General features: G+C 37.2%; 1 protein-coding gene across 1 annotated transcript in view; it reads right to left on the bottom strand.

Annotated features, from left to right (window-relative positions):
• Positions 1–1,242: 1,242 nt before the first annotated feature.
• The window catches only part of DSG4 (desmoglein 4), a gene marked incomplete at its 5' end in the record, with an annotated part of 36,920 nt that continues 22,789 nt past the window's right edge, over positions 1,243–15,373 (bottom strand). The window contains 7 exons of the mRNA XM_079109321.1: positions 1,243–2,040; positions 4,461–4,669; positions 6,329–6,392; positions 6,543–6,682; positions 8,463–8,768; positions 11,205–11,423; positions 14,104–14,243. Of these exons, the coding sequence (XP_078965447.1) occupies positions 1,279–2,040; positions 4,461–4,669; positions 6,329–6,392; positions 6,543–6,682; positions 8,463–8,768; positions 11,205–11,423; positions 14,104–14,243 (1,840 nt within the window). The 3' untranslated portion in view covers positions 1,243–1,278. The remainder of the gene's footprint in view (positions 2,041–4,460; positions 4,670–6,328; positions 6,393–6,542; positions 6,683–8,462; positions 8,769–11,204; positions 11,424–14,103; positions 14,244–15,373) is intronic.

Raw genomic sequence — 15,373 nt, 5'->3', positions numbered from 1 at the left:
TATAGTTTACATATTTTACAGAATTAAAACTACCCTGCCAGAATTTATTTTCCTTAAGTCAACTTTTGTGCCTACTAAGGCAATCTGTGCACATTTCCATTTCAGTCATTCAGTGTGAGTAGTAATATTAGAAACCCAACTAGGTAATGGATCGAATAAGTTGCTAGTTATTCTTGGTAGGAACTCAAAACCATATTTCAGAGTTTTATTTTAAGTCTAGAAATGAATTAAAGGCTCTATGAAGGCAGGAATCATGTCTGTCTTTTTTACCTCTGTGCTCACAGAACCAAGGCCAGTGTTCAACATCCAGTAGCTTCTAAGTAAATATTATTGAGTATATTAAAAAAACTACAGGTGCACTTTAGAGAACATCTGGCTGCCAAATGAAAGCTCTACGATTCAGGTCAATGAAACTGCTTCAACAATATTCCACATATTTTTAGACATAATTAGAAAAAGTAGGGAAAATGCTAAGATTTCCTTTAAGATCTGTTTCTATTGTAGATTTAACATAACTTTTCTTTTGCAATTCTAAATTAACATTATAGTAATGATACAAATCAATAAAGTGCAGTAAAATTGATATGTGTATATGTATATCCTTTTGAGGAGCCACTTCTAGTTGGCAAACTCTTCTTAAAAAATTAAGCATGCTGGGCTGGGGATATAGCTGGGGATATAGCTCAGTTGGTAGAGTCCTTCCCTCACAAGCACAAGGCCCTGGGTTCAATCCCCAGCACAGCAAAAACAAAACAAAAAAAACAAAAATTAAGCATCCTGTATCACTTAATATTGCATTTCTTGAGAAATTATTTGAAAAAAACAAATGACTTCAGATATCTATTAACATATGCTCCATATTCTTTTACCATTTTCTTTCAGAAATGTACTTTTCATTCACTTGTTTATTAAAAATTTTTAATAGAAATATTTCTCTAAAGAATAATAAGGCCAGATAAGACTTCTTTGCAATTTCCAAGAATATGGACATCCTGGTTTACGTGACTTGCTGCAGGCCTCAAGACCTATTGGATTTGTGAAATGAGTTATGCACTTTAGACAATGTCAAAGGATGAAATATATTTTCTCCAAGATTTTTGGCATATTATTTAAAACAGAAAAAAAAACTAAAAAAGACTTATTATCTAAAGTGCTTGGCCATATTTATCCCCCAAAAGATACAATCAAAGCCATATTGAACTTAGAATATTTGAGTGTTTGTTGACTACTAAAATGTTAGCTGCAACATCTGCATCTAGTATACTTGTCATAAATTGCTTACTGTTGGGAGTAATGTATGTTACTATATCGTGTTACTCTGTGTCGAGATGTCATTGGGGATGTAGTGGTTTGGCTTATGTGAATGTCTGGACTCACCATTTGTGTCACTTGAATTTCTGGCCCTACCAAAATACCACCACTCATCACAGGTCCCATACAACCATCGGTCATGCTACCATTGTTCATGTCGGGCATACCAGGGCTGGACAGGACTCTCTCGGCATAGTATACATTGTGTGTGTTGGCTAACTCAGCAGGTACACAAATATTCCCTTGAACATCATAGACAGGTGCCATCACTGTTTCCGTTACTACAACATTGGGAGGAAGCTGAGGATCGAAAACAATCGTTGTAGGTTGTACACATGGGTCAGTAGTAGTATAAGTCTCAGTCACTATGATATCCCCAGGCATCATGGGCTCAGATGCTGCCATTTCTGCTTGGAATTCAGCTTCTGAGAAAGTCATTCCTGAAGATTCATTAACAAAGTAATTAGGTCCCAGCAAAGGGAGGTCAGTACTGATAGGGATACAGGCCTGGTGTGAAGGAAACGGCTCAATTTCTGTGTCTAAGCAGATTTCAGCAAGAGTCCTAAATTTTGGATCTAAAGTTTCCATGTAGCTTTCATCTAGGTCATCCACGATCCAACTGCAGCAACCAATGGAGCCCACGGGCGATCCAACTCCCTCATGGTCGTAGATAAGCAAGCAGTCATTGGCTGGTCGCCCTTCATCCTCATCGGCATATGCATATGCTTTCTAAAATTAGAAGAAAAATGGGGAAGTAGAAGTTTCCTTTCCCTTAAAATAATCAGAGAAGACCAACATCAATGCTTCAGAGACATCAGATCTAAGATTAAATTGAGGAATAAGTTGAGGAAAAGAACTAGTACTCAACGTATTAATAAGCAACTAGAATTTTTTAAAAGGAGATCAGAGTGCATTAATGAAGCATTGGATTTGAAGATTAAATATGAATTTCTCTTATTTGAAAACTAATAAATGATAATGTCTATATTTTGTTCAGATTTTGAATCAAAACTAATATTTAAATCTTTTGGATTTATAGTCTCATTTCTGAGGTGATCTAGAAATAAAATTGTATTTAGTCATGTTTAAACTATATAGAGATATTTGATCAACTTGGAATGAAAGCATTTATAAAGATCTAAATCCTTCTGTGCTACAGAGACTTGTATTAGAATGTTCATGAAATTCCATGTGACTTAAGAGTTGGGATGACCTCTGGAGTTAGTTTTAACAAAAGAAAGGCACTAAGAGATCATCTACCATGATTTTCAAATTATTTTTAAAGAAAGGCATTTTAAATGAAATCATAGGTAGGAGTACAATATATAGAATAAAACGGACATAAGTAGAAAATCCCTGTTCGAAGCGGGTGGAGACCTGCCTGCTTTCTTCCCCCTTCCCTCACCCATTATGGTCTTTGTTATTTAAAATCAGAAAAAACTAAAAAAGTCTTTCTAAAGTGCTTAGCCATAAATCTTAAGGAATCTTCCAGGTCCAGCATTTGAAATCACCTGATGTAGTCCAATTTTTTCTTTACCTCCTAAAGTAACTATAGGTCCAGAGAAGATAAGGGGTGAATTGCATGCCCAAGACCCAAACAGTAGTAAAATAAAATTTCAAATCTAATTGTCCCTTTTACACAATATGGTGTTTTCCCCTCTGTACCAGCCTCTAAAGTCTACCATTAGAAATGAATAATTTTTAGGCTTTGAATCAATAATTCATGAGTCTAGAATTACCTTAAGGCTTTGTTATGTAATAGTTAGAAGGCCACCTCAGCAAGAAGGTAATCTCTAAGGAACACAAATTAGTTGCTGAGGTGAATGGTGGAGATGTGTAAAGTGGCAGGAAGGAAGCATTGTTACAATTTTGCAGAGGTTCACTTGGGGTGGGGAGAGGTTGAGTCTCCTGAAATCATCTCTGAAATTTAGCACCATTTTTTAAGTGTAGAACTAAAATGTTTTGGGAAGGATGACCTCAGTTCCCATAAAGGAGAACACATTTTGATTTGTCTCATAAAGCACCAATGATAACCAAAGGAAAAATGCCAGGTGCAGTTTCGACATTAATAGTAGAGCACCTTTGATACTGGTGTGGGTCTTATGAATGATTTAAAAAATATTTCTTCTATGGCATATAATTTGTGCCCATTTGTGAATGAACTGATTTGTGGTATCTCCCATTTATTTCAATGAATTTATGGTCTGAAACAGTATTTTTACTTTATTAAAAAGTAATCTTGAGATAGGGTTTCACTGAGTTGCTTAGGGCTTCATTAGGTTGCTGAGGCTGACTTGGAACTTGAGATCCCCTAGCTTCAGCCTCCCAGGTCTCCAAGACAGGTATGCACCACTGAGCCCCGCTTATTGTCAAAGTATTTTTTAACTACTAGTTTTAATATGTAGTTTACATTTGCAACAACATCTTCAGCATTTTTTTTTCTTTGAACAGCAGTGGTGAAATTCATATATCAGTAATGGAGAATAAAATGGGCTCACTAAAATATGAGATCCAATGGATTGCTAATTAAGCAAATTAAACTTTCTGACTAGAATACCCAAGATTTGTTTACCCATTACACCATTGTATTAGGTCAGCTCAGTGACTATGGCCTTTCTTTTTTGGGATGCTCAGAGATAGACCTAGTTTAGTGGATGACAGAATGGGAGACCTTACTTCTAGGTCCTCATTTGACACCAAGTTGTGGTGATATGTTCCTGAGCTTTTATTCCCTTAGTTACCAATCCTGAGTTTTAATTTATTTATTTTTCTCCATTCCTGGAGAACAGGTAGGACACCATAAAGAGAGGACATGAATGCACACTGTTTTTTGATCAGCATTCTTGTTTCTTGATGCTATGGGAAACAAAGAAGAAATCAGAAGGAAACAGAAGACAGGAAAATGAAAAAGAGAAGTGAACATAGAGGAAGGATGCTGACTTTTTTTTTTACAGTATTAATATATGTTATGAATTATAACTGAATATGTAATACTGCTGTGAATTGCCTTTATGTATGTTAAGGAGAAGTAAAAATTTAAAAACAAAAATTTTTTTATTAAGAGTAAGATAGGGCTAAGAATATTTGCATGTATTTCTGATACACGGTTAGTCACAGATCTGTTGTGTGGAACTGTGTAAGAGAATTACCTCTGAGAAGTAGCTGTCCAGGAAAGCCATGTTCATGCCAGTGTCTGCATATTCCCGAAGGGTACCTATGGTAGAACTCCTCTTCCTCAAGGTCCCCATGGCTCCTCCAGCCACCAGGCCCTCAGCCATTCCAACACCTGTGTTGAGTTCCACTCCAGACACACCTCCTTCAACTGTTCCTCCGCCCGCATAGGTGTTGGTGTAGATTTCTGAAAAGAGAGGATGTCCCTTGTTTTGGTTCGGATGTGAGGTGTCCCCCAAAGGCTCATGTGTGAGACAATGCAAGAAGGTTCAGAGGAGAAATGATTGGGTTGTGAGAGTCTTAACCCAATCAGTGAATTAATCTGCCCCCACATGGGATTAACTGAATGGTAACTGAAGTGGTATGGTGTGGCAGGAGGAGTTGGATTTGGGGTATGACTTTGGGGTATATATTTTGTATCTGGAGAGTGGAGACTCGCTCTCTCTCTCTCTCTCTCTCTCTCTCTCTCTCTCTCTGCTCTCTGATGGTGTGAGCCGCTTCCCTCCACTACCCTCATCCTCCATGATGTTCAGCCTCACCTTAAGCCCCAAAGGATAGAGCCTGCCTTCTAAGGACTAAGACCTTTGAAACCATGAGTCCTCAAATAAACCTTTCCTCCTCTATAATTGTGCTGGTCAGATCATTTAGTCCCAGCAGTGAAACAGCTGACTAAAACATCCCTATAACAGTGCTTGAGTTGCGGCATTGCTCATGCACCTCAAACATTGCTGGCTGCTGTCCATCACCATACAACAGGCAGGCTCTGGAAAACCAGGCAAGGAGCAGCAGGAGTTACACCCAGAATCTCCAAACTTGATGACAAAACAGAAGGAGCCAACTGTGGGAGGTGGACTTGATGTGTGTGCACAACCTTTGCCTCTACATGTAAAGGGGTAGAGCTTGCCAAGAGGAGCCGGGTCTCTGTGCAGGGGCCAGTTCCTGCCTTTGCTAACTCTGGTGAGGTGCCCCAACCCCTTTGAAAAGATGTGACTCATGTTTCCAACTGAAACTCCAAGTCCTCACTCACACTGGTATTGAATAGAGATCTGGCTCTCACAGGAATATTCAGTTAATGCCTACCTTTGCATGGAAACTGTCAGACTTGGGATACTAAGGAATTATCACTAAGAAATCTCGTGTCTGCTTCAGAATTGGGCAGCTCTCTGGTAGGTTCCATCATTGCACAATATCTGGGTATTTTTCAGTATTCTAAGGTGTGGGTGAGACTGGTTAGTTAGGAGAGTATAAGACATTGTTCAGGCAAAAGCACACTTAAATTTAAGGAAAGTTCTTCAATGTGTTATCAGAAGAACATATTTGCTGCTTTTTCTTTTGTTCTTATTTATACTGTAAATAATTCCTACAAGAGACGGTACCCTGCCAGGGACTGTTCTCATGTATATTTTGTGACATATACATGTATCATACCTAATAAGTTTAGGTATCATATTTAATATTTAGGTATCATATTTAATATTTGTGTGTGTATATTTGTTGATTCCTCCTAGCAACACTTTGAAGTAGGTATTATGATAACCTCAATTTTAAAGAGAAGGAAATAGGCTCAGGGAAGTTGAGTCTTGCCCTGGGACTTCTTACTAATGAGTGACTGAGTCAGGAATTAAATGGAAGCACTCTTATTTCAGAGTTTGTTGTAAACAACGTATTTAAGATAGAAAAATAAAGTGACCACTTCAGCCACGTCACTTTTCCCTGTGATTATACCATCCATTAAAGGAGGTCAACAGATACGTTATTTTTTTTAGAAAGTACTTTTAGGTGAGATTGGTTTGGTTGAATAATTTAACAGATTTAAAAAGAGAAACAGAATTGGTTGTTCACTGACCAGAGGAATCGATTCGATCCTGGGTATTAGAGGCTGTCATGGGTGCACATATATTTGACACATCCTGAAAAGAAAATAAATATTTTAAAATAAATGTATTTTGTTAAACATTTTAACATTGACATCGATTCACTTTTGTGTCATGTGTAATTATTAAAGCATGCACATTTTCCATTGAAACCCTTGCTTCTCTGGAAAGTGACAGGCCACTCACCCTGTCCTCGGGATGGGCGCCTTCTATCCTCCAGGACTGCATCACTCCTTCTCCGCCCTCAGGCACAGGAGCAAACCTCGTCCCCAGGCCCTCTGGTCGTCTTCGTTTGCAGCAGCACATAAGCAGCAAGAGTGGAGACACTGCCCAAGAAAGCAATAAGGAAAAGTTAACACCTGTTGCTCAACCTAGGGAGCCAACGAATGTACCATTTTTTGTGATATTACAGTTAGAACCAAAGGGATAAATACTAGGGTAAAAAAAATTCAATTTTCCCCCTAGAGAATTGAGAATCCATGTCTATAAGTACAAACATACCAAATCACCTAGGACTTTGGAACTGAAATGGAGGGATTGTGAGATCATTTAACCCAGACCCTTTACTGATAGATTAGGAAAATAAAGTCCAATCTTTCCAAGACTTCTGAACATGTTAGTCGCATATTCAGGTCAGGAAGAGTGATGAAGTTCTAGTGCTATCCTGCAAAAAATGTAGCTGATTCTGGGGTTTTAACCTTTAATCCCCAAAGACTTATTTAAACAGATGCTTGGGTCTTGTTTTGGGTTAGGGCTCAGATATAAGTAATTATAAAGCCTTCTAGGTGTTTCTTATGTGCTGCTAGGGCTGAGCACTGCTGATTTAAAGGCTAGCTGCCACCTCTACTCAGTTGCTCTGGAATTGTGTTCTGGGAAAATGTCTCTAATATTATTTTTTAAACAGTTTTTAAATAGTTTTGCAAAACCATAGATTAATTTTTAGTATGATAGCCTGTCCAAAGGTCAGTTGTTAATTTTTTATACTTTGAAATGATGTTTTAATTTGTGCTTGTGCATTAATGCATATTCAATCTTTTTAAATTTTAGAACCAGTGTTTGATCCCCATGAAATTTAAGTATTGCAAGGGCAACCTCAAATGCATGGAGTATTTCTTTTTTGAGGCTCTGCATGGTGATACAGGGAGAAAATAACCTCATTTTGGAAGTTTTGCTTGGGGCTCTTGCCGTGCTTCCCACCATGGTCTTAGTTCAGATCCCAGAAACTAATTCTCTTTTCTAAACTTGCCTCTGTGTATGCTATTGCATCACAGCGAGCAGGTCACCAGTCACCTGAACTCTAGGTCTTCAGTGATTCCTTGTTGCCTGTGGACCAAAGCCCAGAACATTTGGTGTATCATGAATGTGTCTCCAGGGGGGTCCCCAACCTATTTTTTAGCCTGTCCACCTTCTGAGTGTGCTCTGCCCTTCCAGCCTCCTCCTGTCTGTTGTTTTATTTTGATTTTTTGATTCTGAGGACTGAACCCAGGACCTCATTCATGCTACGCATATTCTCTACCAGGGCTATACCCCTAGTCCCTCTCCTGTTTGTACTGTTTCTTAGTTCTAGATGGCCATTTGGATTTCCCACATACATCATCCTTCTAAGAAAATCCTCAGCTTTCAGAGGCTGCCTCAAAATTCACTTCTTCCATAAAGATTTTCCCAACCTTCCTACTCTGAGTTAATTGCTTCTGCCTTTCTTTTTCTTTTTTTTTTTTTTTTCCTTGTGGTACTGGGGATTTGAACCCAGGGCCTTGTGCTTGTGAGATAAGCACTCAACCAACTGAGCTATATCCCCAGCCCTTGCTTCTGCCTTTCTAATCTTAAAGTGTGTTGATGAAATTCCATTATAAAATTTATTTTATGCTTTTCTATAGTACACTCAATGATTTGCATGTTTCTCATTTTCAGGACACTCACTCTAGATCATCTCAGGTACCATTATGGCATAGGTACATATCGTATCAGCCCCATCATTTATTTCCAAGGACACACAAAAATTGCTATAGATTACAAAAAGAAACAGCCATGTGAGCATCCTGGTGAGCCTGGTGACCAGCCCTATTTTGAAGAACTGATGAAAAGAGGACTTAGTACAGTACTTACACAGCAGAAGGCAGGCACCCATGGCGATCATGCCAATCCCTGCTGGGCCGAGACCAACATTTGAATTCCCAGCTTGGTCATCAGTGATTGTCCCATACATGTCATCAGTAGATGAGCTGATGTCCCCGGTATAGATGCCCGGGGTGCTAGAGTGCAAACATATGTGGTTGTTGTCACAACTGCAGGCATCTAGCTGCACGATCTGTGGCAATTCACATGCCCTGTTATAGCTGTCCTTCACTAGGATTGGGATTTGGTGAAGTCCCGGAGATATCACCTCATCGGTAGTCAGGATTGCAGAAGTCTCTGAAAAGGAAGAGAAGAAACAGAATCAATTCAAATTCCTTGAGGGTAGCCCTTAATACCCAAGAATAACTTAGAAACTGAAGTTTACATGCTCTTGGTCAGTCAGAGGGCACCCTCTTCTTTAATTTGTATTTTCATTTATAATTAATTGTTCAATACTGCTCCCTGCTTATTTCTACAAAAATAAGACAGGGACTCCGTTGGTTAATTCAGGAGCAAGAGTACCTGGCATATGATATACACTCAATAAAATTGGTCTAATGATGAGTAAAAGAAAATATGAAAGAAAATATTGGAAGTTTTCTATTGAGTGTTACAGTTTATAAAATAACCTCCTTAGGACTGTTATTTTATGGTTTAAAATTAATTGCCTTTGCATTTAAAATGAATTCAATAACTATTCTAATTCTTTGTGCTACCTTTGCTTATGAATTTCTATGTACAATATTGCTTAAAATATTGGTTGAAATATATTTATCAACCCAAGGAGGGTTTAGAGATGATTACATTTATACCTAAACCATGAAGAGTAATTGGTTAATTGTAGCACATAATGTTTTTTGTTGTTTTATTATCTTCAGTTAGCTTTATGACAAGCCAGCTGGGTCTACCAAAATCTAACCTGTATGCAAAATAAGAATCAAATAAGGCAACATCACGGCAAGTAGACAAAGTTCGTTGCATTCTTCATCTTCAACACTGAAACAGGTTCTAGGAATATTCTCTCTAGTGTGGTTATATTTATTGGCAAATTTATAATATCATTTGAACACCTTTGCCAACCTCCATGTAAAACAATTTTTAAAAATATTTTTTACTCAGAATACCTAGGATATGAATGAAGAAAAAAGTGGTTACCAATTACCATTTAAGAATGGCCTATTCAGCTTTATAGGGGAAGGTGTATTCAGAGTTGTCTTGATTTCAGTGGAATTGTTTTAATGTGTTTAACTTTTCAAATATTAATGTGGTTTTGTTTTAAAAAAATAAAGACTTATGTTAAGTCTTTATTGGTGATTTTTTTCCACTATGGATTAGGGTTTCTACCTGTGAGGTCTGTGAATGATGAAGCCTGGTGGTCTCAGAGAGATGGGAAGAATTTTCTCTTACCTTGAGGGCAGTCTGACCCCCATTGGTACCCCAAAAAGTCTTTGGTAATGCCCCAAATGAATGTGAACTCAGGGTGATGTCTTAGTTCAAATGAGGTCCTTTCATAGTATTTCATTTTCTATTTATACAATTAACATTTCAGGAGAAAAAAATCCATGGTACATAAAATGTTATGTTGTCTGAAATTTACTCTTTCTTTTAAATCAACGTCAGGCATTCATTTCTATGTAGCTGTAGTCAGCACACATACATAGAATGAGTTTTTCACTGCACTTTCTTTGGTTTATGCACTCCTTTGTATTTAAATACTTTGCATAGTTCTAATTTTAATGGCTGTGTAGTACCACATCTTGATAATATGTACCAGAATTTGCTCAACCTTTCTTCTAATACTGGGCAATTTGGGTTTCAATTTTTATCCTTACTAACTAACAGCTCCAGATTAGAAACAATGTCCTGGGTCTTATGTGCTCCTAAGTAAGTAGACTATATGTGAATGTATCTATGGGAATACCCAAATTTTAGAGACTAGTGACATGCATGAAATTATTCAGAATAGGGAATTGTTACATTAGGTGAGTTAGTCAAATGTTCTGCTTATTTTATCTGATCAAATATTGGTTAACTGTCTATATAAAATGATGGGTAAACTGTTATTTATACACCACTATTTATAAATGCAGTATTGATGAAATATTTTGACTTTTATTTCAGTTTAAAAAATTTTCCCCAAATATCCTAAGTGTGGATGTGAAAAGTTTTTTTTTTTTTCCATTTGTTATGGTTTAGATGTGGTGTGAAAAGCTCATGTGTGAGACAATGCAAGAAGGTTCAGAGGAGAAATGATTGGGTTGTAAGAGTGTTAACCCACTTAGTGATTTAATCCCCTGATAGGGATTAACTGACTGGTGACTAAAGTGGTGGGGTGTGGCTGGAGGAGGTGGACATTGGGGCATGGCTTTGGGCATATATTTGTATCTGGCAAGTGGAGTCTCTCTCTGCTTTCTGATAGTCATGTGAGCTGGTTTCCTCTGCCACACTCTTCCTCCATTGATGTTCAGCCTCACCTTGAGCCCTGAGGAATGGAGCTGGCTGTTATGGACTAAGACCTCTGAAACTGTGAGCCTTCAAATAAACTTTCCCCCTTTACAGTTGTTCTGGTTGGATATTTAGTCACAGCAGCAAAAAAGCTGATTAAAATACCTTTTAATGTGAATATGGCAAGAATTATGGAAACGGACATAGAAAAAATTAAATGACAACTAATTACTTGATAACTGTTTTGCTTTTGGACTTAAAGTGTGAGCAAGTTTACATTCTACTTACCATTTACTGATTTGATATTCCATATGTCAGCTGTTCCTGGTGGCTGATCAACAACACAGAAGGTGAATGGAGCTCCATAAGAATGATCACTAACATAGATCGCGACCGATGGAGAGACCATGCAGACGGTTCTGCTCTCAGAATGAATGACTGGACAGTAGTCATTGACATCAGGAACCTCAATACATATGGTTCCTGTAGCGGTTCTCCCAGAGCCATCTGAAAAGCAAAGCATTATGGGTTGGAGTAAAACACGCCAGGGAGAAAATTTTGTCTCACATCTCATGATGATGCTGCAGTATATAGGAACCGTGCACCACTTCATCAACCTGCAGTCATTTTGGCCTTTCCTTTGTGTATTTTATTCAGTCACACTGGCTTCTGTTGCATTTTTTTTTTTTTTTGCAGTGTTGAGAACTGCACCCAAGGCCTTGCTCATGCCAGGCAAGTTGCTCTGCCACTGAGCTACATCACCAACCCTTTTTGAGTTGCTTGAACAGTTTTTTTCCTAACTCGAGGTTCTTGTGCATTCTGTTCACTCTTCCTAAAGTGATTTTCATCTTCATTTTATTCCTCTAAATCCTCTGCGTCCTAAGATGGAATTTTTTTAAAAATATTGTTTTAGTTGAATATGGAACAATGACTTTACTTCATTTATTTATTTTTTATGCGGTGCTGAGGATTGAACCCAGTGCCTCACATGTACTAGGCAAGTGCTCTGCTACTGAGCTACAGCCTCAGCCCCCTAAGATGGAAAATTAAATATCCTTCCTTAGGGAAGTTTTACTGCTTTCTATTCTCATACTGTCCCAATAAATTAGGCCCCCCAGACCAGCTGGCAACCTTCCATTTGGGATGCTTACTGAGAGGTAGGTGTGTGGAAATAACTGCAATTAAAATTAAATAATTGTGTATTTTTCTTTCCATTACTTTGTTGATTTTAATCCCTTCCTATTTCCCTCTGAAAAGGCACTTCTGAAAACAAATATGAATCTATTAGATTTTTTTCCCCTAATGCATTTGAAACAATTTTTTAGTTAGCATAATTTATTGGAAAAGCCAGGGGATAAGAATTAGGAATCTGGGCCTGATTCACTGTTCTAGTCTATGTTCTCTAATAGTGAATAAATAATTCTATGTTTGCTTTTGCCCTGCTTCTGTTTCCTCATCATTTGCAAACTAGAACATTATCACCTCTAGGAGTTCACTACATCATTTTCTGAGAAGTTAATAAATCTTGTTTAGAGCTTTTGTGTGTATACCTAAGTGAAGTCATTGAGTTTATCAAATGATAATAAACCAAGAGACCATCCATGTCTAGCATGGCTTTGTACAGTCTGTTCTGATACCCTGTTCAGCAATGGATTTTCTAAAGTGTCTATTTATTTAGTTTCTTATTAGCGAGACATCAGATGATCCCATAGATTGCTTTGGCATTCTTTGGTCCTCTTTGGCTTTCTCATGGCCGCGTGACGTGGCAACCAAGGCTCAAGCTATTATTTACAGCATCTGTTCTCCAATGCAGTTTGCTGCCCAGAGAACTCTGTCTCCTCTCATGATGGCCAGGCAGCCTGGGTCAAAACAGAACCATCTAGATATTTCTGTGCCTGTGCAGACACTGCTCAGGTGAAGAGATGATGAGCCTGTGTTTAGTTTTCCACGGGTACATTGTGACGACACTTTTACTCTCTTTCTACACTTGAAATGCCTACTTTTCTAATTTGAGTTTAGGCAGATTTCACATATGATAAATATGTAAACTTGGGGTGTGGTCAACATGGTTAGAATCCATTTCCTTCCAGAATACTGATAGTAAATATTATTCATATAACTGACTCAGATGTTAAAAGTAACAACCTCAGGATAAAGACCAGAATGTGTGGGCCCCTTTCTTGGATTTTAATCATGGTTTCTTTTTGAGTCTTATGCTGCTCATTTATCTTTATCTTCATTTGGTAAAAGTCAGATATAAAAGTAATGCAAACCTACAGTATTTACCTTATATTAGGCATGTGTTTGAGACATCCATCTTTCCTCTTCTTTCCTGGTTACTGACCTTTCTCTGTTGTTTCATTATGTAGCAGTTAGTTTCCTAGGCACTACTCTGAAGAATCATTAACTGCTGATAAATCAACAAATCCTGTTGCTACTCACCAAGAGAAATGTGTAATAGATTTTCCTATGTGGGAAGTGGCTCAATAACAAATTCATTTAGTGCATTTGTGCTTCTAGGCTTTAAACTTGAATCTTATATTTGGAATAAACTTGTACTTTCTTGGCTCATGTTATCTTATTCTGGACAATATGTAAAACAACATTCATGCAATTTTGTCATTGAAATTCAGTTTTGGTGGCTCTAAAATAACTATGCTCTTGGGGACACTGCCTTCCCAGCAGGTGATCCCACAATGAACTTTGTGCACAGATTGTAAAATTTACTTTAGGTAAACAATCCTCACATACTTGACAAGTGGGATTAGTCATACTTAAGAGATGAAGTAAGAAATGGAAATAAAATTATACATATACTTTTTTTCTTTTTTTGGTTATGCTGCAAATCAAACCCAGGGCCTCACACATATAGGACAAGCTCTCTACCACTGAACTAACTCCCCAGTCCTACATATACATATTTCAACTTTTATGCTTTATGCTATAAACCATATTGAATTCTTTCTTGAATGTATGTGAAATAAATTATACCTTAAGTGTAAATGACATTTATAAGTGTAATTAAATTCAGTTTTGGATCTGAGGTGCTTAGAATGTTCCTTAAGTCTTGCCTACACCACTAAGTGATATATTTTGTCACTCATATTTCATTATTAGAATAATAATGTTTAAAATATTTAATCTAATAGGAGCAATTTTTTTACATATTGAAAATAAATGTTCTTACCATCTATAGCCAGGATCTCTGCTGTGTACATTCCATTGGTAATATATTTTGACTTCTTATCAAATTCTCTAGAAAATTGTATTTCACCAGTCCTTGAATCAACTTTTAACCAGTTGCCTGCATCATGCCCTATGATATACCTGTTTTTAAATAAGTTCATCATTATGCTTTTATGAAAATTAATACTTTACAATCACATAAGAGTTGCAATGTGGTAAACTTATATATTGTTTCTACTTGCTTTATAGTGACAATTGCCTTGGTTTGTAAGAAGTGTATATATATATGACAGTAAGAATTCAATATTAAATGTATGCATAGGTTGACAGCAAAGTATTGAAATTTCATCATTCTTACTCTTCCAGTTCTTAGTAAAATTAACACAATGTGTGTTTATTTCATATCTATTTATTAAATCATAGCAATATTAAATATCCTGTATTTATTTAAAAAAACAAATATTGTGTATTCATTTTCACATGGGGCATATTAGTATATATGCTGTGGATTTTAGGGCATCTTGTGGTATCCTCTCCTTATTTCTCTGTCTGGGTCTTTTTATAGATAATGGATGTAAAGTGCTTGACCTTATTGTTAGGAGATTTGGGTCTCTGTACCAGGCATAATTTCAAATCTTCAGTTCATTTATCTGATACTCTTTTTCCTTTCCCCCATACCAACAGACTTCATACCTTTTTAAGTCTTTCAACTTGTTATCTGATTAGTTAAAACTGTTATTATCAAAGTAATTTGTAAGTCAGTCGACTTCCTTCAGTACAAAAATACTGGAAGGAAGAAAAGGAGAGAGATGGGAAGCATATAGAGAAGTCTCATCTACTTCACAGTACTTACTTCCAGAACATTTTACATCATTCTAATTTGTGTCTGTGTACCTAGTGCCCCTCATACCTACCTTTCTATTTCTCCCATTCTGACTCTTTATGCTTATCAAACAACTGTGTTTTAGCTTCTTCCATTGTTGTATCCTCTTAGGTTAAGCAGAGGGTTGAAAAGAATCTGAAGTCATAGACACCCACAGGCTTTAAGAAAACAAGCAGTGACTCATCTATATAGTGCGTTCCTGTCTACAATATGATTTAATCAGCCCTAGTCCAGGCTAGGACAGCTGGGTACAAGAGATCAAAGAGACCGCTGGACTAACTTAGGTGATTCTTTGGTCCTACAATTTTTTTTTTTTTTTTACATACATTTACTTTTAAAATCAACTGGAGCTCTTACAGCTTCAGTCTCTAAAACACTGTTACAATTC

This window comes from Sciurus vulgaris, assembly GCF_902686455.1.
Source record: "Sciurus vulgaris genome assembly, chromosome: 13".
NCBI lineage: Eukaryota > Metazoa > Chordata > Mammalia > Rodentia > Sciuridae > Sciurus > Sciurus vulgaris.
Note: the sequence above shows the minus strand (reverse complement) of the source record. Positions and strands in the feature narration are given on the sequence as shown.